This window comes from Tyto alba, unplaced genomic scaffold, assembly GCF_018691265.1.
Source record: "Tyto alba isolate M040663 unplaced genomic scaffold, T.alba_DEE_v4.0 Super-Scaffold_10, whole genome shotgun sequence".
NCBI lineage: Eukaryota > Metazoa > Chordata > Aves > Strigiformes > Tytonidae > Tyto > Tyto alba.
In genome coordinates this window covers 9305320-9331120 of record NW_024881262.1, presented here as the reverse complement: position 1 = coordinate 9331120, position 25801 = coordinate 9305320, and the positions used below count along the sequence as shown (strand labels likewise).

General features: G+C 36.9%; 1 protein-coding gene across 9 annotated transcripts in view; it reads left to right on the top strand.

Annotated features, from left to right (window-relative positions):
- The window catches only part of PEX5L (peroxisomal biogenesis factor 5 like), a 114281-nt gene that overhangs the window by 73000 nt on the left and 15480 nt on the right, over window positions 1–25801 (top strand). For 6 of the 9 annotated variants that reach the window (XM_033006408.2, XM_033006404.2, XM_033006406.2 and 3 more), the window contains 5 exons: window positions 9753–9864; window positions 11723–11932; window positions 13076–13202; window positions 14368–14464; window positions 20583–20678. In XM_033006408.2, the coding sequence (XP_032862299.2) occupies window positions 9753–9864; window positions 11723–11932; window positions 13076–13202; window positions 14368–14464; window positions 20583–20678 (642 nt within the window). The remainder of the gene's footprint in view (window positions 1–9752; window positions 9865–11722; window positions 11933–13075; window positions 13203–14367; window positions 14465–20582; window positions 20679–25801) is intronic. The other 3 variants (XM_033006409.2, XM_033006410.2, XM_033006413.2) reach the window with 1 other exon arrangement.

Here is a 25801-nt window from a genome sequence, read left to right as displayed (position 1 = left end):
TTTTAAAATGCCTTACCATTCCATAAGCACAGAAAGATTTGGACATCTTTTGTAAGCAATATATTATGCCAGTTTAACTCTGTTTTTTTAATAATGTTTATTAATTTTCAGAAATGTGTTGGTTCTTCATTCATGAATACTCCAAGTAATAATATACTATCCTGTTAAAGAGTTTCAAGCCATGTACTACGGTTGTTCTATACTCAATTGCTATTTGCACAGTGAAACTGTCCTACTGAATTGCAAGTCCAAAAAAAATCACAAACAGACAGCTTTTGAGTTTCAAGCTTTTCAATCTGTAAATACATTTCAAAGCACACACACCATGACAGATCCTTATGGAGAAAGACTGTATAACTTAACAAGAAATTATAACTTGCTTCCTATGACTGACTGCCCAGAGTAATGCATCCAAAACTACAGCCTTACTCTAGATATGCTACAGATCTCTGTTTTAAAAGAAACATCCACAGAAAGGACAAGAAAAACCTGTGTGATTTCAAAGTAATTACAGCCTAAATGCAAAGATACAGCAAGGGTACAGTAAAAGATGAGTTTTGTTGCATGGGAAATGAACAAAGGACCTTTGCAACACAGTTGAAGATCAGTAGGAACGGCAAAAGCTTTACAAAAATTAAATTTTGTGACAAGCCATGGTCTACTTGATATTGTTGATTCTCTCATCTCCATCTTTACAGTCTTCATGCTGGTATAGCATGAAGATTTGGTCTGAAAAAAGCCACAGTTGTGCATATTTCATCTAAATTGACATTTGATTATGTACCATACTCAGAATAGTGCATGAGGCTGTACACAATCCACTACTACTGGAACTCTTGAACTTATCCTATGGATCACTGGTGATTCACAAAGAATTTGTACATGCAGCTCAGTTCCATATGCTAGCAGCCTTCCTTACTTTCAGCTGATGAAAAACATTAAATAAATTGCTAATATTTTGTAAGCAATCATCATAGTTGCCCCCAGAGATGCTGCAAGAGTACAAATCTGATCCCTGCAATGTGAGGAAACAGGACTCCTCCAGTTTCTGTCCTCTGCACTTTATTTAAAAGAATTTGAGAACTGTACGTCTCAAAGTCAGACTTCTTCTTCAGCTGAACTTGCCACACAGAAAGTAATTTCAATGAATGATACAGAAACCAGAATCTAGCATCATGAGTTATCATTTGTTCCCTGTAGATGCTGCCATGACACTTGTACTTCCTTCTACAGTATAGGTTTCTTCAGAGCTTTCTCAACAGATAACTTTGAATACTGTAGCCTTCCTGTTCTGCAAGCTTTTACCAACCTGCATTTACTCAGCTTACCTGTCAGATCTGTTAGTCCTTCAATTAACCAGCAGGCCATTTAAGGAGTACAGACTAGGTACTTCCATAAACTAACATTATAGAAATAATTTATTTAAAGGAATATTTTGTAATTTCTTATTGACTATATCACTTCAAGGATCTCTAAGGATGTATGTCAGTGAGTTAATTTTGCCTTTGATCACCACTGTAGAGCAGTTCTCTGGTTCAGATAGTGATATGGAGAAGGAGAGAGGCTAAAACAAATCGCAGGGTAACACCACAAAGACCGGGCATAGCCAAGTGAGGGAAAATAAATAAATAAATTAAAACTTCTAACACCCAGGAAAGGGGGGCACTCCATTTTAGTAAACAGCTTCCTTCACTGAAAAAGTACATAGAATGTGCAGTTATTAATGTAACAGAATTACAGTAAATTACATTTTTACATGAATAGTAAAGGCCAAGTTGTCAGTCCCAGTCAAAATATGACAAGAGCAATTTTCCTCCCCTTCCCCCATGGCTCTGATCCACCAAGACTGTTAAGCACATGCTTAACCTTGAGTTTTGCAGGACACACTTAAGTGCTTTGTTGGAACGAGGCCAAAATGCAGAAGACAGATACAACTACAATTCCCATGTTTAGTTTCTTTTAGCCAGACCAAGAGAAACAAAGGGAAGGAGATGGTGAAGTGTGAGATATTTAGTTCTACCTTGCAACAATACACCATAACTCATATAGGTCAAAACTTCCAGACAGAGATAGGATGCTACTGTGACACAGCAATCACAGCAAGAGTTATCATCAGGCAATGCAACTGCTGTTAATGAAGACGCGACATAAGCATGTTGCTATTTACCAATTTAGACATCAAGCATAGGTTTTAAACAACACAGCTGGCATGTGAATTTAAATATCCAATACAGTGTCTGTAGTAATCCTCCCACAGCTTCTCTGACTTCACACAAATTCTCTGTCAGTTTGGATCAAGCCTCAGGGGGTCACTTGGCTTGTGTGATTTCAGGTAAGATATTGTCACCTCTGATTCACAGGCCACTCCACACACTTCCTACTACTTATCACCAGAGTACCGGTTATCACCTGCTGAGCCAGACTAGTCTTCAGGGAGGCAGCAACACCAAAGTGCTCTTTGCAGGAGGGTGAAATGAGTTTGTTGCAGTTTTAGGGCTTCCCACAATTCACGTCAGGTGGGAATCAGTTATACTGTGCACACTGTGAATTGATTCTCTGTTCTTGTGAAAACCAAATATTTGGCTGACATGTCAGTTTTGTTGGGACATAAATTCACATTAGAGTGACAAAGAAAAAATTAGTATCACCCTGGTACAGGGATGATGCAAGAATTCAAAAGTAGTGATCACACTATACAATAATAAAATAAAGTGAGGTGGTAATTTTGATTATTAAATATTTATAAACATGCTAGGAAAGTGAGTGAAGAAAAACATAACTCATATAACTTGAGCCTCTAGCATGAGACTAGTGATTTTGTCTGAAGTTCCCTTTCCAAGCCTCCCTCAGCAAGCAGAAAAGGAGCTCTTCCAGTTCTTATCCTGCTAAGATAATGATCCACAGACAGAACTTTCAGGCCAGTACTTCCAGTAATGCTCTAGAGAACAATAACCTCAATTTCTAGTTGTGATTCCCATTTATCAGTTCTTAGAAATAGCAGTTAGTGGAAATTAATTCACTTGTTTTCTCTTATCCTAGTGCCACATGTATGCAGAGAACTTGTCTATCAATAAACGATCATTATGTATCATACACATAATTAGTTAGGTGGTGCCTTAGCAGATGCCTATGGTCAAGTTAAAATAACAGTATAACACTTACAACCTACTTTGATTAATCTAACTTGTTCACCAATTTGTCCAGTCTCACCCAAGCAGCAGACAAGTTGCTCAGAGTAAAGTTCAAAAATACAATTTCCCCCATAGAAAATCTGAGTTAAAAGGTTCCTGTTTTCTTCACATGTTCATTAGCACACCCAGAGCTTTCTAGGTCAGAGCATTTTACTGATGCAGTCAGCAGGCCAACCACGCTCTCACCAGCACACTGAGTGGACAGTACAGCAAAAGGTATAAGTGCCCAGGAGCAGCTTTGCTACTGAACTGCCCAAACCACCCATTAGTAGTTTGAGGCACCCTAAATTAGTGCCTTGAATAATTCCATCAGCCTCAGGTGAAAAAATGGGTAGAATCTGATCCAACTAACTTAGGTAGCTAATTACATCTAAATTTTAGGTGCCTCTTGAACCAGTCCTTTTAAAATAAATTCCATATATAGCCAGCTGGAAACCTAGGTGCCTTTGAAAGCCTCACAAGGAACAGCCTAAATTAGGCAGGCAGGATCTCCCTCTGGAGTTGCTTTTCTAGGCATTTATCTCTTGCTGTTGAACATGGGGGGAATTTAGGCACTTAATTTAAGAGAACTAGTTCACTATGTGCTCAAAACATAAGTGCTAATTAGCCACTTATGCCTGACTGGAACCCCCCAGTTTAAATTCCAAATAATTTATCTTAAAGACTAGCATTATGTTATGCCCTACTAACATTAAAAAAAGAAACAAAACAACATGAATTGTGCAGCGCAAACAAATCAAAATCAGCAATGCAGTAATGGAGTGCATAAAATGGGATGTCAGGGCCATACCTTACTGACAAGCTCCAGTGCGCTCCAGCACTCCCACAGCATAAGCCCAGCACTCTAGGAAGAGAGAGCAGACAAAGCACTTGCAGCCATGATCAGGGCAGGTTGTGCAGATGAACATTATCAACTGTAAATGTGACACTAGGAAAGAAGTTGGTTATCTCAGCTGTTCCCCTGAGCACTAGGTGTGCTCCAGCTCCCTCTGCCTTAAGACCAAACTAAGCTGCTCTGTGGAGACTTTTCACACCAGAGCCCTGTCAACTGCCCACCCCTGCCCTTTTTTTTTTTTTTTTTTTTTTACATTATTTTAAATCAGACTACTCCCCAGATATTTCATAACTCTCTCACTGCAACGTAAGGCATAGACTGGGAGCCAAGCAAAATCAAAACTATAGCAGTTGCGTTATACATATATAATCTCACACTCTCTGGCATAGCAAAACACACCACCACCAACACCAGCATCACAAGAGGTACCTGCATTAAAACCATGAGCCAAAAGCCCCGAAGATGAGCAGAAAACAAGTATTTACAGGACAGAAGAGCCACCATCCTGTTAGCAGTTGGGCCCTCACTGTGCCCCACGGAGGCTCCATAGGGCAGTGCCAGGCCTGAGGAGAGGCCCAGGGCCCGAGGCTTCGGGAAGGTGTTTTACACCATGCAAGGAGCTTCTATGGGAGCAAGGGGAGAAAACAAGGCCCAGGAGGATTTAGTGGTGACTGCAAAGCACAGGAGGAGGTGCTGAGTGGGCGACTGAGGGAAGCTAAGACCAGGCTGGATAGTGGCTAGAAGGAAGAAATCCCTCTCATAGCCACGGCTCCCTTTCAGGGGGACAGCCCTGCACCTCTTCAACAGCGATGTCTCCCCTCCTGCCCCAGCACACCCAGGCCTGACTAGGTTGGAAATTCTTGACCCCAAACCAGGACCATTTATTGGGCTCCCACTTACCCTTCAGGCCTGAGGATCACCCAGAGAGGAAACCGCCATAAACTTCCAATACTGCCTGCTCCTCCTCTCACAGCAGTTCTTGGGGCAGCATGTAGATCACTAGCCAAACCAGAACACCAGGGAAAGGAAAATGCAACAGCAATGGCATCTTCAGTTCATAAACTACATCAGCTGAATCAGTGCAGACAGCTGGGGATGGGGTGTCTGGCAGAGCACAGAAAATGGAGACCAGGTGATTCCCCTCAGTGCCCTGGGCTGCAGGATTGCCCAGCCTGTGCTGAGGGGAAATGTGGCAGACATGACCTCCAGCACAGCCATGGCCACTGCCTGACCTGACTTCTGTGCCTTACCTCAGATCTCTGCTAAATAATTATTGCTTTGGGTGTATTTAGGCAGTAGGGCTGATATCAGCCATCAGATGACACTTTTGACTCTCCCACTATCATTCCCAATGGACCAAAAAGCCCCACATATATGCTTTTTGGGCCAAAAAATTCCAATGGTAGTACTGGAGTGAGAAAACCCACCTTTTTCAGTTCTGCTGTTCAACAGCAGAAGTCAGTCACAGAAAATTCATTTGAATTTAGGACTGTTTTATACTATGGATGAGTCTCTTCAGATGTATTAGTAGTAGGGAATGCCACCCTCCACAAATTTTAGATAACCTTCAGTTAAAGGAGTGTGTGGGCTTTTTCTTTAATTAAAATGAATTTTATAAAGAAAAATTAAGTTCTTAGAGACATTATGAGAATTTATGGCACTCACTGGCTAAATTAGTAATTGTAAATCAACAGTTTCACAGGCTGTGTCTATACAGCTTGGCTTGTGTACAAATATTACAGACATAAATACTGTGCGGCAGTGCAGCACCAGCTGCCTGGCTCCTGCTCCCAGTGCTGCTTCCTCTGGCGCCGGGTGATGTTGGGTGCCTTTCTTAATTTCGGTTTGCTCCTCTTGTCTGCAATGTAGAGATAATACTTCTCAGCTCTGCAGTGGTGCCAGGCTTGATTCATTAATGTTTTAAAGCATTCTGTGATATTCACCCTGAAAGGTACTTGAGAACCATAAATTATTACTTTAATATAGATAATAGTTTTCATCTCATGAATGTTTTATAGCACTACTCCAAATTCATGCCTGATATAACTCTAATAACTTGAGCAGAGTTAAACTAGGGATAAATTTGGTACAATATATGAGGCAGCAAAATCAAATTCAAAGTGTGAGACCAAGGGCTTACCAGCTGGCATTGCATACACAGTAATGTCAGAAACCTACCCCACTGCCTGCTTACCTACAGCAAAAATATTAGCTTATGGTACTCTTTAACCTGTTAAGGTTTGATTCATCACAAAATGTCTGCTTCATGTGATAATCACATTTTTCTAATATGTTCTATTGCTATACATATGTAGTTTGTATTTATTGAGAATTAGTAGACTTGATCATGTATTTGCTATCTGTTTTGACCCAGATATTTCTGTTGAAAGCAGATTATTTTTCACAGGAACAATCCTTTTAATAAGACACTCCTACAGCTTCTAGTCCTTAGTCATGGGAGCATAGGACACATGACTAGGAGGGATCCTCTGGGCCACAGTCCACTTCTCAAAAGCAATCACATCATAAACAGCCATGCAGAAAGCTTGTCAAAAGCCTTTTTACATAGGTAGGCTTTTTGTTCTGCTACCCTAAAAAAAATACTGTTCATACACTTCACTGCTGTGCTAGTTAGAAAGATTCTTTTAATTCCCAGACCAGATCTATTCATGGCTGGTTTAGATCTCTCTTACTGTTGTGCCAGCTGTTTTCTATAGCTGAAATAACTTTCCTCCACCAATGTCATCTAACTGCTCTCCCTTTATGTATACATGAAGAATAACTATATTCCTATTCAGTCTCCATTTTGTTAATCTAAGCAAGTCAAACTCTTTTAGTCTCCCTGTAAAATATGTTGCTTATTCCTTTGGTGGGAATAAAGAAGAAACACTCAAATAGGGTGGCCCATCTCTGGTAAATTTAGTGTATATGTTCACAAAGTAAGAGAGTCAGAGAAGAGGAACCTATTTGTTCTCTAATTAAACAAAAATTCTGCAAATGCAGCAGAAATAAGACACAGTAGTAAAAATTAAATCTTGGTGTTTGCTGGCAAAATTGATGAATTGGATATTACCACCAAGCTTCTCTCAGTTTGATGGTCAAATTTTGTCAAAGGACTTTGAACAATACACTGCTGGTATCAAACTAACAAAGGCCTGTTGCTCAGCAGGTCTTCCTTTTATAAAAAACATAACAAAGAAATTTCTAGGGACATGATATCCAGCTTTGAAAAGAAAAAATATTTGCCAGACATCTACTACTTCATACTTCAGTTGAATCTGTGAGAAAATCAGACCTTTGCTGATTCTAGTCTCCTTTCCCTCCGCAATTCTGATTCTTAACATTGCTAGTCTTCCCAGAGTTTATCCTCTTTACCCAGCTACAGGTTTGGGCAATAAATTGCCTTTATGGTTGGTCCTCATATTTTCTACTCTTCACTGTCTCCAGTGAGGGATCTAGACTGTTTTAGTTCTCATGGTCTTTCTTCGTTCCCTCCTTCCCCCTTTCTTTCCTATTGAAGAAAGTTTCCATGGAATGTAATGGGAAACTCAATAAGTATCCAAACCTTATGTGAAAAAGTACCCTATTGATATACTCTTATAGATACAGAAACAGAATATTTCCTAGGAAGTTTTTACATTTACAGTAATTCTTATAGAACTTCTTTCTTCCCTCCTGTCCCCCTCCAAATGGTGTATGACTTTTCTTTATGCTGTCAGTATATCACAGAATAGATTATTGGAGATTCAGCTGATCCACAGACTTTGACAATATTTCTGCTAGATGCCATGTTCACCCAAATATGCAACTTGTTGCAAAAGCGCGGCAGCTGTTACTAGTGCTAGTTCCTAGAATGGGATGTGTAAACGTAAAAAGAAAAATGGATTCAAGCAATTTTTGCTGATAGCTGGATTTCACCATAAAAAACATTAAAATATTAAAAGTAATGGGGAGAAGAATTAACTATACATCCATCTTATTTTTTTCTCCAATAGAAATAGGTAAAAACTGTCACCAGACCAAAAACAGAAAAAAAAAAAAAGATCCTCTTAAGCCTTAAACATCAGAATTAGGTAAAAGTATAGACCTGGAAATAATGTGGGTACTGTACAGCCATCTTTAATGGAAATCAAAGGTGTGAAGCTGGTATAAATGCCATTTCCAATCATATGCTGAGATTTACCAAATTAAGCAAGTAACTTCTGTGCATTGAGACAGCAACCTGCACGATCCATTCAGAGTTAAAAAAACAGATGATTAAGTCACCTGTAAGGTGCATCTGCAGTCTGGGTTTAGCTTATGTAGAATTAGAGTTTGGGGCAGTATTATTGCCAGATTTCTAAATTAAGTGCCCACATTTGCATGTTCTGCTACACACAGTTGGGCAGACAATCACTCATTTGTCTTCCATGTTACTCATGTAAATTGGTATTTCAGTGCAAAACTGTAAGTAAGACAAATGAGTAAGTACACATATTATACAGTCATTCAGGGTTAGGTACCAGCTTAAATGTTTGATACATCAAAATAATGGACTTTTCATTTCAATAGGTCTGGTATTTTTTTGTAACGTTGCAATACAGAAATCAAGTACTGAACAACAGTGAATCTAAGTTGTTTTGCTGTAATATCTGTAGAGACAATCCTGCTACTGGGGTAGCTAAATGCCAGTAATTAACAAATATAAAATGAGGATGAGTAAATACTTTTTTTTTTTTTTTTTTCCAGTTTTAGTCCATGTTAGCATCCAAATTAAAAGTTCAAATATATCTGAGAGAAAATTCTGAAAAGTCAACAATGGAAAAAGAATAAAAACAGAATGAAGGAGAGCAGACAGGGTAAAAGTAAAGCTGAAATAGCTCCAGATGAAAACAACAGAGAGAGGGAAACCATGTTTTCACATTATTAATGATAAAGTAAACTCAGGCCACGCCATCAGACATCCATCCAGCTCAGCATAGGTCTTGATCCTCCAGTCAGAGATAGATTGCAGAGAGAAGACTTTTATTTCTGAGACTGTTTTGTCTTTTTAATCCCTAATTTATGAAATAGCCTGTAATACAGAGATTTCTGTTAGGTAGCAGAAAACAAATGCATTCAGGCAATTACAATAAAAAGGGAATAATGCTCATTAAAAAAACCTGCATTATGAGTCTTCACACAGTCAAAACTCATGCAGGAAGTTCATATATTCACCAGGCTCCATCCACTGTCATTTGTATGTCTTTGTATTGCAGAGAAGTGTTTTCTGTCTCAGCAGGTTATTGTTTAATGGGCTAATGCATGTTTGCTAGATGAAATGGTATTACAGAAGTTCTGTGGGGACACGTTACTTGTGAAAAAAAGACCACTTCCAAATAATAAAAAGACCCTGCTTAGTCTCCTGGTGTGAGAGAAGGCCAACTTCACTCCATTGATTTGAAGGGAGTTACATCAGGTCACGCATACTTTAGCCCTATGAGCAATAGTATGCAATAATTGCTATGCAAAAATCACCCTGCTGCTTTATTTTCATGCAATTTATAGAACTAGAATATGATTTTGCCCCAGAATACTGACTAAATTTTTTTATATTAAGCCCAGAACTATTTGTACATCTTCTAATTGCAGTATCTTACTTTCTCACAATCAAAAATAAAGCACATGATATTGTGAGAAAATGTTTTATTTCTTTAAATTCTGCATCCCAACAAAAACTCTGTGACCCTGGGTTTTTTTGTTGTTAGCTGGTGAATGAGCAACAAGAAAGCAGACCCCTTCTGAGCCCCTCCATTGATGACTTCCTCTGTGAAACTAAACCAGAAGCTGTTGCAAGGCCTGTAACATCAAATACTGCAGGTAAACAAAATTCTTTACTATCCTTCACTAGAGATAAATAATTTTAGTTTTATCTTTATTATGGTACTTTTTTGTCAAGTGACTTCTTGATTTGTCACTATTTGCGCAAAATTACAAGCTGGTATTAAATTATAATCGACTGATTTATTAGTAGGAAAAACTGTTTGTTACACTTGAGGGCAAATCTGATGTGATCCAAATCACATGTATTCTAGCAGATCTCTGGGGTTGAATTAAAGGGAACTTGTTTAAGTTCAACAGGAAGTACATATCAGTTTGACCAATTCTCAATCTTCATTTTTGCAAAACTTTAACCTATGGGAAAGCCACATTTAGTCTTGTTTCAACCAAACCCATTCCTTACTTCAGAAAGATATTCTTTCATAAAAACTTGGATGGGATGCCAGAGAAAAGGGAAGAGATATCAAAACAGATTATCCAGGCTGACTTTGGACACTTTACTAGTGAAAGGATCGGACACATTTCTTAACTCCTTTGTGTTGCAATGAGATAGTAGAGCAGATAATAAAATGTGAGAGTGAATCCTGAAAGCCTTTTGAATTATACTGAATTATATTTGAAGTATATTGTCCCTTGGAAGTGTTTTTAGAAATTGGCCTCCTCCTATTTGGTATATGTGCAAAATTAATCGAAGCAGTTGAGCAGATCAACTGAGATACAATAAAATCAGCATAGCACTACTATGTTCTATTGCTATCTCAGAAGATGACTTGGCTTCTTAGAAGCTTTTTAATTAAAATCTATATAGATGCAAATTATTAAATGAATAATTGACGTCTGGGTAATTGTCTTCACATCTAACTAATATGTGTCTAGAGCAATATGAAGTTCTAATAATAAAAACTGCAACACTGAATCAAATAACAATTGTGAATAATATATTTTCCTTTTATACATGGCTAAAGGTATTACAGGAATGAATATAAATATTTCAGGTTGTTTGAGCGGTATCTGTTGTAAAAATGTAAGTATCTGTAGATCTTATATCTGCCTTGAATATCTACCAGATTGGGGGAGGGGGTGTAGATTTATTTAATAACAAAATAAAGATTTATTATTCTATGAAGATTGATGAAATTCATTGATTTACCAATAACATAGGTAATGCACTGCAAGAGATAATACAAATTGATCAGTCAGAAACACCTGCCCTATAAAACAATGATAAAGAGGGACTTTTTCTATCTTTTATGCTCTAAAGAATTTTAAATGTTACTCTTTAAGCAACTTTTAAATGAAGAACTGAGACTGAACATGCCTTTTACACAGATGTAGTCCTTAATAGAAATAGCAGTAGAATTTATAATTATATTCAATGTTTATCTCCCAAAAGACAAACAGCAACAACAGTAGAAACCATTACTAAAGATACCATTATTCCTTTATGACCCAAGAAGTGCACCCAAGAAGCTGTCTACTTTTCAACTTTTCCTGTAATGGCAGGTGGCACAGCAGTAGTGCCATAAGCAGCTGTTACCAGTACCTGATAAATCATAAGGTTAAACCAAATCTTATCTTAAAGCTCAGCTGTACAGGGAATTCTCACAACATGAGAAAATTTGTGGATTAAGGCCACAGCCTTAAAACCGAAGATGTCTTAAGATTTTTAGAGGGAAAGCCTTCTATGCAAATCAAGCTTTTTTAAACTGCATCCAGTTAAGCACCTGAAATCCCTAGTCATATTTGAATACCCTGCTCATCAACTTTAGCCAGAGAATATACATCTACTCTAGTCAAATGCAAACACATTAGTATTTTTTTTTCCAATTAAAACAAAATTTTAGAAGTGAGCTATTTGAATTAAAACAACACTGAATTCTAACATTTTGTCTCTAAGTATTATCAACAGGTCTGGATCTCTTGGATCTTAGTGAACCTGTCTTACAAACCCAAAACAAAGCAAAGAAATCAGAGAATCCATCAAGAAGTGAAGGCTTAAAAGCTACAACCCACAGAAAGAAGACAGACAATTCTGACCTTATCAGTGTGGATACTGAGCAGAAAGTCCAGGCTGTCAGAGTTTCAGACAAGTCTTCACTAGATTTAGGTAAGAGTGTAGCTATTTTATCAGTGCTACATAGCCTTGCTTAGTACAGGTTTCTCCTTGCTGCTATCACATAATAACTAGCAACACCAGAATTTTTGTTGCACCACATTTTAGTAGGGAGTGCAACCTCTGTTCCACACTATAAACTACTTGAAACACTTCAAACTTGAAACACTGTGAACACATTTTGCCTTCCCCTTTGCCATTATACCCATTAAGCTGTCACAAAATGTGCAAATAAAGTTTTGAAAGGATTCTGTTAAAAAATAATTTAGCCAGGGTGATAAAAAGGTAGAAAAATCTACAGGGGTATCAAGAGAGGCTGGTAAAGAACATAAATTAGAGGCAGCCCATACTGGATATTCTTTTCAGAACTGCAGATGTCAGAAATACACATCATATTTTTAAATACAGCTTTATCTATGCATAGGAGAAAAAAAAAAAAATCCCTTCTTGACAAAAGAGCTATATTTATACAGATTGGAAAAAATCCTCCACACAACTCAATATCCTGCCAAGCATAATCTATAGATGAGCTTTAGAAAAGGTGAATTTAATTTATTTCCATCCAAACTAAATTACTTGCACTGCAACTGAGAAATTTGCAAGGTAAATGTAATTTATACCAAGGTAGCCAATCTTCCATTCATCAGCACAGAAATTCTTTTAGAGAACTTCATCTTCAAACAGGAGCTGAACATCTGATGTTTGCAAAGCAAGTCCGACATAGGATTGAATAATATCAGTTGCCTACATAGTAAATTTTAAATGGTAGTCACTAAAAGAAGTTTTATTTTTACAATTTAACTACAATTAGGAAATTAAAAATATCCCAAACTATCAAATAGTTAGTGTAATTTTATCAACAGATCAAAATTACATACAAATCACCGACTTTAAATCAAGAGTTCCACTGACATTCTGACTGTGAATGCTAATAGATTCAGAAAAATGTTGTGAATTCCCAAATATTTTCACAGAATATCAGGTAGAAAGGGGCACAACGCTTCTGTGTACTGGGCCTTCACTAAAATATAGCATTTGATGGCAACATTTTTTCTATAACCTACATTTAGCAGAGAAGATTAAATTTTCTGTAGTAGTTTCTTTAAAAGATTTGTATTTTCTTTTCTTATTTTTCAGTTGATATTCAGACACAGATAGAGAAATGGGATGATGTCAATTTTCATGGAGACAGGAGTAGCAAGGTCCACCCTTCTACAGAGCGAACATCATCATCATCTAGAGCTCCATCAAAAGAGCTTTTATGGTACAACTTTGTGTTTTTCTTACAGAAATATTTCCAGGCCAGCTTTCGTAATTCACAGAAATTCTTGCTTGATGACAAGTCATTAAATCTGTTATGATCACATTAAATGTGTTCAAGCAGGCATTTTTGATAATGTATCATAAGCAAGTACACTATAAAATGACATTTTCCCAGCAATTTTTAATGTTGTGAAAAGTAACAGGTGCAATTACTAAATAAATGGTGGTGAGAATTCTACGGAGGCATGCAGTGATCCAAAACCAACTACAAACACATGAATAAAATTAATAAAAAATGATACTTGGCAGTGACTTGACAGTCACTGGATACCCAGTGTATTTTGGTTTTGATACCAGGAGGGCAGAATTTCTCTGTCTAACTGGAAGAGGCAAGATAAAATATCCAAACCAAGTACTACCTCTTTCACAGAGTTCAACAAAAATGGCAGGGGATGTAAAAGATGGAAGAATTGGACTTTGCCTTTGGAAACAGTTCACGTAGATTAATTCTGCTGCCTTCCTGATTTGTAAGCAACATTCATTCACTACATTACGCATAACAATAATTAGCATTTTCATACATTAGAAGCAATTTTCTGACCAAATGATGCTTATCCTCTATCTTAACCTGCCCTTTATTTGGTGTTTCATTAACTTACAGGTTTACACAAGTTTTGCTCAGTTAACTTGATTTTGGTCTACAGGGTTTTATTTTCTAGGAAGAAAGAATGACAGGATATTGTGGCACAAAATTGCACATATGCTAAGGTGAAGTCTTGTAATGTGGTGGTTTATTTTTAGACACCGACTGCATGTAAAGTCTTGTGTCATTGACTAACCTCATTTTGCCTGGCTATGAAACAGAAACATAGTGGTAGAGGCAAAGTCTTCATTCCATTAGACTCATTTCATGCCAGTATATACTCAGGGCTCTACTGGTGAGTCAGGCCCAACTCTGTTCTGTTGTATTAACTATTGTCTGTATGAGACTGAGAAGCGTAAGAGAGGGAACACTGAGAAGGGTCCAGGCACATTTGATAACTGCAAGTTAACCAATTCAGTTAAAAGAAATAACCTAATTAATCAGTATGTGCTTATGAACTTGAAAGACAAAAGGCAGCACGTCCTAGTGTGCAGTGATGAGTATGTTGATGCATTGTTTCTAGGTCCACAGAAAACAGATCACAGTCTGAGCTGCCTAACGTCAAGAGTGCCTTGGACTCTGACTCGACGTCAGAATTAGAACTTGCACCTGCAACACAGGTAAGAGGATTTGGTAGATTTATTAACGATAAAAAGGCAAGTAGGAATTGTCCCACTGGCTAACCATTCACATTTTGGAAGAACTATTTAAGGGCTATTTTCAGGATCATCAGTTAAAAGATTCATATAGCTGAATCTTCTCACAGATTCCAAATTAAGATGTTATGAAAATAACTTAATTATGTCAGCACCTCAAACATTCAGAGTTTAATACTGCAGTGAACTGTAACATTCTCAGAAAGACTTCAAATTACAATTTACAGCATCATATTTTTTCTCTTCCTCCAGTTCTGAAATTTAAACTTCTAATAGTTCCCTCTCCCTGTAATATATCTATTCTCAAGGTCTCTTTGTCAACCAGGAATCCCCAGAATTACGAAATAGCTAAGGAATACAGGAAGGAATCAGTAGACCAATGTTCATTAGCAGTTGGTCTCCACAGGTGGGAGAGCAGTGTGGTCAAAGGCCATTTTTCTGCTGAAAAAGGAACTCTAATATGGAGGGGTTTGGGCTGAAGGTTTGTAAATTTGCCCAATTCAGCTGTCATATTGTGTATTGGACAGGACCTTGTGGAAATGATTACTTAGAGTTGTATGGTTTTAGATACGTATGTATGCATATATATGTACAAATTTATATATGTATTCACATAGATCAGGTTGCTTATAGACCTTCTTTCCTGCTTCTTATTTTTTAACTGACAGATTTCAAGTTCAGCCAATGCCACTAACAGGGGCAAGAGAGAGTTGTTTGGTGGATTAACTTTTAGTTGAAAATAATTTTCCCCTCTTCCATAGCTATTTTTAGGCCTGGACTTCAAAACCTTTCTGTCAGATGGAAAATCTGGAAATTAATGGAAAATAATAGCCTTGTTTGAAAATGGAAAAATAAGACACTGAAATGCCAAATATCTTCCTGAGATTATGCACCAGATTTTGCAGAAAATAGGAATAGAACCCAGTTATCAGGATCCATTCCTGTGTCTTCGTTAGGGAAAAAAGTCTCCTTTACTTCACTGTCATCTCTACATTACAAACAGGATATTTTTTTCCCCTTTGGAAATACTAACACTAATTGTAATGCATGATACCTTTCCTTCCTGTGCAATAGATTTATACATCTTAGTAATGGAAAAGATCTCTTGCATAATATCATCCACTTGAGATGGACAGTGTGTTTTCACGTGTTTTGTCCAGCTTATCTTTAAGTACCTCTAACCCCTTTTTAGGAGGCTGTTCCTCAGCCTAATAGATTTAAATGTCAGGAAGTGTGTGCTCAACAAAGATGTGTGTAAATTAAGTAGACGGTCTCAGAATTTAAGTGCTGTGGCTTTCTGTAAAAGCAGTTACAATATTAGTATATAAACTCTCTACTTTATATGGTCTATTTCCTGTTTATCTTCCACTAGAATAACTATAGAAGCAAAAATCCACATTTTAAATTCAGTATAAATTCAGTCAGTTGAGGCTCCATACTATTTTGTAAAATGACTGGTATTTCAAAATAAAAAAAGTGTGAAGTTGAATCAGCCAACTTGAAAAAAAAGCAGAGTATAAAATTCTTATCTGATGTATTGGTATATTTCATGTTTTGTTTTGTTTTATCATAAGGTGCTTTTTTTTTCAAACTTGTGATCTATTCAAGTCATGAAACGTTGTTAAACTGGTAATTAGTAGTGCAGAGAAATGGCCTGAAGTAAGATTGTGTACTTATTCTAGGTAGTTTACTTAGAAATTTAGTATTAGTATTCACTGACTGCTTCAACCTGCTTATATGTGGACTGCCAAAGTTGTCAGTTCCCAACAAAGAGGCTCATCCATCTTGACCAAGTTCTTAATCTGCTTGTAAAAGAAATCATGTTAGAGCTTTTATCAACGCATAAGTTTTCCATACTTTGTCCTCTATAGATCTTGTCTGTCTCACTTAAGGGCAACCTTTGCACATGCAACAGATTCTGCCATACCCTAAAGATTTCATCTTGTCAAACTTGCTGCAGTTTTCCATCAGCAGTTTCTCAGATAATCACCCTCATCACCCATCTTTGACATGTTAGAGTTAATTCCTCAAAGTGAAATACTAAGTAACCAGGTCATACTTTCATTAAAATTTAATCAAATCCTGTGTTTACCAGCAATTATGCCAATACAAAATCACAAAGACAAGCTTTGCATTATTAAGAAATGTGTTTGAAGGCTGGCATGGGCAACAGCATGGTGGCTGTCGTTGGATGTGGCCATCTTGCTTCTCAGTATTCTACTCACATCATACCGTACCTATTATCAACTCAAACTGCATTGCCCCAAAGTATCTTTGTTCTTTCTTTTATCTGCCATTCTGGCAAGTTCCTTGCTATGCTTTTATGAGTACTGAGATATCCTACAGTGTTTGGGGTTTTTTGAATGCTTATTTCTTCTCTTATAATTACAAACCGCAGAGGGAGATAATATGTTCAATTGTATATGCATAAAGTCTGCTCATGTCTTAAGTCTCTAAATGCCTCCCTGGGCACTTCAGATATTTTATGGCTCACCCAAAACGCATACACAAAAACCCTGACATGCTAAAAAACTGTACCTAATTCTACTATGTCAGCACTCTTAGACAAAGATATAGCTCAAACCCTGTAAAGCTTAAAAATCTGCAGTTTGGGGCAATAATATTTAGAATGCAAAATTTACTCCCCACTTCTCCAAATAGCTACAGTAAGAATAATGGCCCTAGCTCTCCTTGGATGTGCCAGTTACTCTAATTAAATGAAGAGTTACAAGGGACAGATTTAGGTCATTATTTGAAGACCTGCTCAAAAGTTAAGACTATAATTTAAGCCTCTCACCAACAGTTAAGGTCCAACAGCACATAAGCAGACTACAAGTGCAGGAAAGTGTGTGCAAATGCATTGGAATGGAAGATTTTGTCCCTGAAGACATCAGCCAGTGATCAGCTACAGCACCTCCACTGTAGAGTGGTGAGCATATCCAACCACAGTGCACGCAGAGTGTCCATGCCTCAGACATACCCATTCCACCCTGACCCATACCCCACCTTGGGCTCCCCTCAGGGAGGCACCTTCAGAGTCCCACCCCATCACCAGCTGGAGATGTGAAGCTCTCCAGTGCTGGCACTCCATTCCCATCCCCTCTCTTCCTGCACTAGTGAAAGGCAGCATGTTTGTTATATGTGGGGTCTTTCATTTCTGGATATCACAACTCAGAATACGACTCTGCATTGTCTATATGCAAATGCAGCTTATGTGGCTTTTGTTAATTACTTCTTTCTTCCCTCTGGCCGTGCATTTAATGGAGGACAAAGTGTATTTCTGTGGGGACAATGTGTATAGTCTGACGTATGGTGGAGGAGGAGGGGACTTCTGTGCTGCTTGTCCTCTTCCCCCTCACCTCTCTACTGCCCCAACAAGCTCACTCTCACCTTCTACAGTACTACTCAGTCTGAACATCATGATTTACAATATTGTCCTTGACCTAAAGAAATTGCAGTCACTGGAAACAAAAGATTAAAAAGTGGAAGTAATCAAACAGTTTGCAAGAGCCAACTCGTAAATAATTAAAAGGCTTGGAACATAATTAATGTCTATCAACAGAGTTTTATGTCAAGGAAATCAAATTTAATTCCCTGATCACGTTACAGGTCAGGTTGAAAAGTGTCGCTGTTTGATATTCTGTAAGATGTTTAAATTAACATACCATATTCTGATTTTAAAGCTAGCACCATATAATATGAATAAAGCAGCTGTTAGATTAAAACTGGCTAACCTAAGATTTCAAGAACAGTAGTTATTTACTAGGAATTGTAATCACATGGAGGTTTTTCTGTGATTCCAAAGAGAAACCATGATCTTCAGTATTATTGATCTGGAAATAAATATGCAAGCTGTTCCTGATAAAACTTGCATATGATGCAAGAGTAGAATGCAAAAAAATGTAAATAAAGGAGTAATAAAAATCAGCTGGTGACCAAGACATCTGTATAAATACATATTCCAGTACAGTCACTTGAAAAATCATACATCGCAGAATGAGAATGAAGGGTCTACTTACAACACTATGCTGGAAGGCAATTTGAAAAGAATCTATGGCTCAGAGTGTACGAGGATGTCAACATAAGTGCTCCCTGTGCAGTACTGTGGCAAGAAGAGCATGTAGAAGCTGGCATAATTAGTGGGAGACAGGAGATCACTTGATTGCTGTATAGAGAAATGGCAAGACAGGTACTGGAACACAGGGTTCGCTTTGGTTGTCTGTATGGCTATAAAAAAATAAAGAGGGAGAGTAAAAGAGAAACAAAAAAGGTTGAAATCTGAATAAAATGCCTCTTAATGAGATCATTTAAGATCTCAATTTCTGCATATCATTTAAAAGACAATTAAAACCTGATTAAAGTCATCAGTAGCTTTCCACAGAGAAAATCAGGAGTACTGAAAAGGGCTTTAAACTACTGGAAAAAGTGATAGCTGGAAACTAAAATTAAAATTAATAAGAGAAAAAAGGAGGGCAATCAAACTTGTAAACAAAGTGATAAAATTAAAGTCTCTTGATAACTTTAAATTAAATCCAAGCACCTTCCTCAAAAACATATATTCCAGACAACTTCAGTTTATTCTCTGTGGAACATCAGTTTCGTCCTGCAGATACTGAGTGACAAATACTGTCATGTGATATATAGATGAATAGACAAGTCAAACCTGTTATTTCTTCTGCACTGAATTCTATTAATCAGTAAAATAACTGTTTTGTGTATAGGATCAGGTTTTGGTATGTTTTCAATGCCAACCTGAAATCTCTTCCTGGCCTTACCAAAGAAAAAAAATATTTTCCCAACAACATGGAGCACAGGTAGTAGATGTGAAAGCAGAAACAACAGATCCTTAGTGTAGACCTTTCCTCATGCTCTGAGCTTCCTGTCACTTGCAGCAATGTCCAGAAGCTGACACATAAGAATGCACACAGTGCCCACCACCACTACGTGCTTCTCACAGAAATTGTGCTGTATCATTCTTTGCTAACCATATGTGTATCATCAACCCAATATATATTTCACTCATCAATCTATACTTGAGACACCAAAGACTCAGGAACAAACCAGAAAATTTAGGGCTAGATTGACAAACGTCATCTTTCCAGGTAAAAAACCATGTGCGTACACACACACAGACATACATGTTTGACCATGCATTGCACATTACTTATATGAAAACCCGGGGATGTATTGGATGTTTCATCCCAGCACTGCACATTTCAACACTTGCAGACACAGCCCAATCAGTCTGAAGTGACCAAAATTAGTCTCCTAGCAATGTGGCGCTCATTGAAATTGAATATTATAAGTACAGTCATCCGAAATATAATCATGTAAATTAATGCAATTGGGACCATGGTCAGGCAAATGGCTAATGAGTTTAACCTCTGACAAATATGAGGGAAGGGATTAGCAGTCAGAGCTCTGTTTAGCAAGATTAGGCTACTTTGTGCTTTTCTATACCATCACTGAATACTGTTTGGTTTTGTACTGTGCCTTTTGTGCAAAAAAAATAAATAAAATGTTTTTAATAAAAGAACAGGGACAAACTTCTTATGTATTTCCAATGGGATCAACTGATAGTAAGGCACAGAACAGAGAGCTTCTGACTGTAAAAAGCATTTGTCCTTCCAGTGAAATCCATAGCAAACCTGGCACTCCAATATGATCCCAAAACAGGACCTAAAAGAAAACCACAAAATTTACAGTGAAAATTAGGTATTTTCTTCCTGGAGCACAGTGAGTTGAATGCATTTCCATACTCATAATACAAAAGAAGGTAAAAGTCTTATACAAAAAACTCTTCTCTTTGTAGCCCAACTTTTACATCGCCTTTTCTCGGATGTCTCTTTATCTTTCATGCATCCTGAGTGAAAATAAAAGTCTGGAAAAGATAAATTGCTCTGCTTCCCATGAGGAATGATCTCTGCTACAGTGTAAGAGAATTCAGAGGAATTCATTCAGGGACAAAACTAGTTTTGCCCAAAAAAAAAGGTTATTTGGGGCTCTAGGCAATTAAGGAGATAACACAGAAATGTGGCAGAGAGTATATCATTCCTTTCTGATTTATGCTTTTATTTTTTAGGCACGATCAACTAAGGAGCAACGCTGGGGAGGGCCTCTTCTCTCCAGAAACCACTCCTTGGAGGAGGAATTTGAAAGAGCAAAGGCAGCTGTCGAGGTATTACTTCATTTACTCTTTTCATTTTCAGCTAATGTTCTACAAATTTCTTACTCATCTTGCAGCAAAATTATAAGAGAAAGTTGGAACTTAAAGCAGAGAAAAGATGTGTTTCCTGGGGTTACTGATTTAAAATAGCAGTTCTCTTTTTTAAAAAAAAAAAAAAAAAAAAAAAAAAAAACCAAAAAAACAAACAAACAAACAAACAAAAACAAACAACCAAACTTTAGCTATAAATGAAGATTAGACAGAACTAACTTTTCAAGCTCCATTTTTATTGCTATAGTAAGTGGGCCAAGAAAAATTCCCCATAAATTTAAGTACTACCAAACTTAAAGTATAAGAGTGAAACATATTTTTTCCCAGCAACTGAATGCGTGCAATCAGTTATTTGAGCTGAACACAAACCAATTCTCCACAGTGAAAGTGGAATTCAGAATCATTGATAAACAGAATGATTACCTGCTATAACAGATAACTGCACGTATAGCAGTAACCATGCACCAATGCATTTTTATAATTAGTGGCAGAATGTTAAACACAGGAGTACTCTCATTTCCTGGCAAATCAATTTAGTTTGAAAAGGTGCAGGTATTTGGATAGTTTTCCTATTGCATTTCTGTTTTTTTCACTATTACTTTTCCAACATGAAAAATGCCTCTTTGAGTGTTGTCCTATACTACTAGTCCCAACTGAAATCCTGATCCTGTCTAGAGACAAAGTGTCATGCATTTTTTTTAACAGAATCCAATATTAATATTAATATTAATATTGTTAATATTGATATTAATATTTTAAATAAAAACAAAAAATAAACAAACGAAAAACCAACCAAACAAAAACCCAGCAATCTTGAGCATCATATCTTCTCAGGGGCTTAGTGGGTAACCCTTCAAAATTCCATTGCCACAAAGAGCCAAGACAGCTGCATCCCACCAAGGACAAAATTTCAGGCTGAATTATGTAATAGCCACTGAAATTAGTTTTTAGGGTGGAAAGGATGAGGCTGTGAAACCAGTTCCTCAAAACTGATTATTTTTAGCATGAGCGGCAGTCTAATTAGTCCCCAAACATCTAGAACACTTTAGGGATATTTGGGCTTAGATTTAAATTCTAGTGTCTGTATTTTATTACTCCTCTAATTCAAGTTTTATAACACTGTAATTCTGGTATTGACAGTTGAACTATTCTGAATTTTATCGGTTGATTTACAAACAAAACTAGGCCTACATCATGTGCTGGCTTCTAGCTAGAAACAGAATTTCTTTTTTAATAAATTGATTTGTAGGGTTTTTTCATTATATGCTAAGGTAAGACTGCATGGTTTCTACTATGGTTTCTTATGATCTTATTGCACACAAAAACTTCTTGTCTCAGTGTACAAGGCTAAAACGGACACAATCAGTAAGTTAGCTGTTCTATAAAGTATAGACTAAATGTTTTTTTTTTTTTGTATTTTCCAAGTACATTATTCTTCTGAATCAAACAAATTCTTTATAAACAACTGCTGGTGATGCACAATAGATTTTTTGATGTCACACCTCATATGCATTTGCTCCTGGCAGGAAAGGAGAGACCTGCTTTCGAATTGCCATTGCTTGAAATGCTCTAGATGTTCCTGATTGCACTGCAGACTTATCCCTAAGGTGGGACATGTTGTGCTGTAATCTGTGGTTGCCACACAGGGAACCTGATGAACACCTCTGCATTACAGTCAGTGCTTAAGCAAATGATGTCAGTACTCTTGCAATTGCCCAAAATCATGTATGATGGGGAATTTCCAGACATTCAATAGAGAGAAAAATGATCCGAGACCAACAACAGATTATAAAACATTACTGAATTACTTTACAGAGTAAATTAAGGAGGAGAATATAATGTAAAAAAACCCTGTACATTAAAAGTTCATTTTGAGTCAACAAAGACAGGTTGTTAAAATGCTTTAATGTAGTCTCAAAAACAGCTATTAAAAATAATCTAATTAAATGTTTCCCTAACTGTAGCTGGCAGTATTAAGTTATTCTTTCCACTTAAAATAGAAACTTGGACCAGGTAGTTAAAATGTAAAGGATTCTGCAAGGCCTTATAGAGCAGTTATTTCCATTTGCATATGAAAAGAGTTGAATTTTCATCCTAGCTAAAATTAAGTAGTAAGAAAGCTGGAGTGATTGAAATAAATTGCAGCCCATTTCAGAAAGATTAGTGCTTTCTTAAGCAGAGAATAGATACAATTCAAAAATTCATTTTTTAGGCTTCAGATGTTTCAGTAATATTCTTCAATTGAGAAAGCTTCAAGTGATAAGATTAGCCAGAAAACTGATCAAGAAAAGGAAGTAAATCTCAGGTTCTTTGTGGCCTAGTTTGAAAGGAATTAATTAACAGTTCAGTAAATGAAGACACCAAACTTTATCCTCCACCCAGTATTCACTTTAGAGCTTTGGGAATGTTTTTAAAATGTCAGACTTTGAGATTAATGAAGATCTGTGAGGTAATTTTTTCTTAAGAAGGCTTAAAGATATCTGTGCCATTGGGGAATCTTTTAAGAATAAAGAGGTAAGTAAATTAGTCTTTTTACTAGAGGGGGTTCAGAATCACTTGCAGTGACTGGGTACTTGCAGACTTTGCTACCTTTTCTGTCATTCTGGAAACTGGATTTGATCTTTGCCTCAGCCCTTTGCTATACATGTGAGGAAAACACAAATAGCCAAAAGTCTTCATGATTTCCAAGTGCCATACCAAATACGTTTTAACATAATCTTTCTAATATTTACCTGTGTTTTACCAAAGATCAGTACTTTTGAATTTTTTAAAAATGCCATCATGGGGATTCAGATCCATCCTGTACCTATATTCTGTTAAAATGATTGTTTTATCATCCACCATCCTATTGGTAATGAGTTAGAATAAATAAAAATGAAACCAAGAAAGTGCAAAAACTTCCCACTGAGAAATGTCTCAGAGATGGACAAAAAGCAATTCTTTTATTTTTTTATTCTACATTTCCCTGATGCAGAGATTAAACTGCAGATTCCACACTGTTTTGTGACCTTATGCAAAAGAAATTTTGAGCTGTCCTTCTCAGCATCTTTTTATTTACAACACCATGTCACATGAGCCATCTGCTGTATAATACACTATTATGAAGCATCAGACCATATTACAGCTAAATTATGTGACAACAGGAGGAAGAAGATGGGATTAATTTATTCTAACCTAGGAAAACATAGTTCAGAATCACCAGCTTTGTGTTTCCCATGAATATCAGACAGAAACCTTTCTGTACCTGTGGTGGTACTGGGTCACTATTTTGACATCCCTTTTGGATGTGCCTAAATCCCTTTTGGACTGCCTAAACTACATTTTAAATTGGGATCTAGGAGCTTGAGTCATTCAGATGCATTTTATTTGGTACTCGCTCAAATCGCAAAGAGTATCTTTGCCTTGATATACATTTTTTATCTCTAAACTTTACTAAAAAGGCATATTTCAAATTTTGTTTTCAGAAGATATCAGCTAAGGAAATCTTATGTAGTTAGCACATAAGTTTAACTTACCATGTCTTTCACATTGAAGAATATGTTGATGCAGTAATTCAAAGACAGAGAAACCAAAGAACCCTTCTTTCTTATGCACTGGTCAAGAAGACACATTGCAAATTAATTTTTAGCAGTACAGGACAGGCAAAATTTTATTCTAAAAGTTATGAAAATAGATAAATTTAGAAATTAGACAGGAATGTTTGGAAAGTACACCCCCACTCCACCCCCTTTCTCTGTATCATAGGAAGTAGAGCCTGGAAATACTTTGCCTCCCATTTGTTTAACTGCTTCAGCATATTTTTAAATACTAAGAGTAAAAATAGCCTCTTTGACAAAATGCAGAATATTCTGCTTGGAAGTAGTCAGATGGTACAAACATTTTTCCTGGTTGTCATTCCACATAACTGCTGCAGATGATCTGAGAATGTGTTAAATGTGTTTAACTGTCTGAAAACTTTTGGTACATCCAAAGTAATTCACCAGCATTAAGGTAGCAAAAACATTGAAATGAGGTGATTGGTACCAGTCACGTAACAAACAGAGTTAAAATTAGATCTAGGAGTCTTGATCTAAAGCCAGATTTTCAGATATGGTCAATATTAACTTAACCCTCCTGACACTGAAAATTGTCAATGAAAAAATTGCTACCAACAACAGCTGAAATAGACTTAGGCCTCTAACAAAAACTGTGTAGTATTTATGGTCCTCTTCCTCAAGGACATTAAACTGCTCCACTATTGACATTGTTATTTGTCATGGCAATATTATAGCATTTTATCAAATGCTATAATTGTGCATGATCCAGTTGCTCAGCGCAGCTTTGCTGTACCAGTTTCAGAAACCCCACATGCTGGATGTACTTCGAAAGCTGTATCTGGGACTTAAGCCCATTTGGCCCAAACGAGCAAATCTTTGCTTATACTTGGAAAATAACAGCTGGGTCCTGGCCTGTGTCCAAGTAGCGTATGATGAGTTAAGAGATGTTATAGCAAAGCAGGTCTTCTCCCCACTGCATTTTTCCTCCACCTTTGACTCAGTGTAGATAGACATTAAGCATGGTTACTGAACACGTAGCGATTCATCAGCTTTTTAAGTGGAGCATGCACACGATGGACTTCTGTGTGAACTACAAATATGTAATTAAGCAGCAGAATTTGAACGTAAGACCTAAACCCACTTATATGCTTGCTTATGATCTGCAGAAATGTGATTTGGTATGTTTCCAAATCATGGATTCATAAGGGATTTTTGTGGGAAGAACACAAGGGAAAATTCTAATATAAACACCATATATATACATATCTATATATAACTAGTTCTATAAATTAATCTATTTTAAAAGGCATTACTAATTACTTTTCAGTAGTTTTATTAATATTAATCTGTAGGGAAGGGGAATTTCTACTCCTTTACCTCATCCTGATTCTTAAAATTCCTGCTAGTAAAAACATGGTCAAATACTTTTTTCTTCAATGCAGTGCAGATCTGCACTGAATGCAAAGCAGTAAATAGACTATCTGTTGAACAGGATAGTTTAAGGGATTCAAGTGCCTCTGGTCATGGCTGATAAAAGAGGGAGCAATC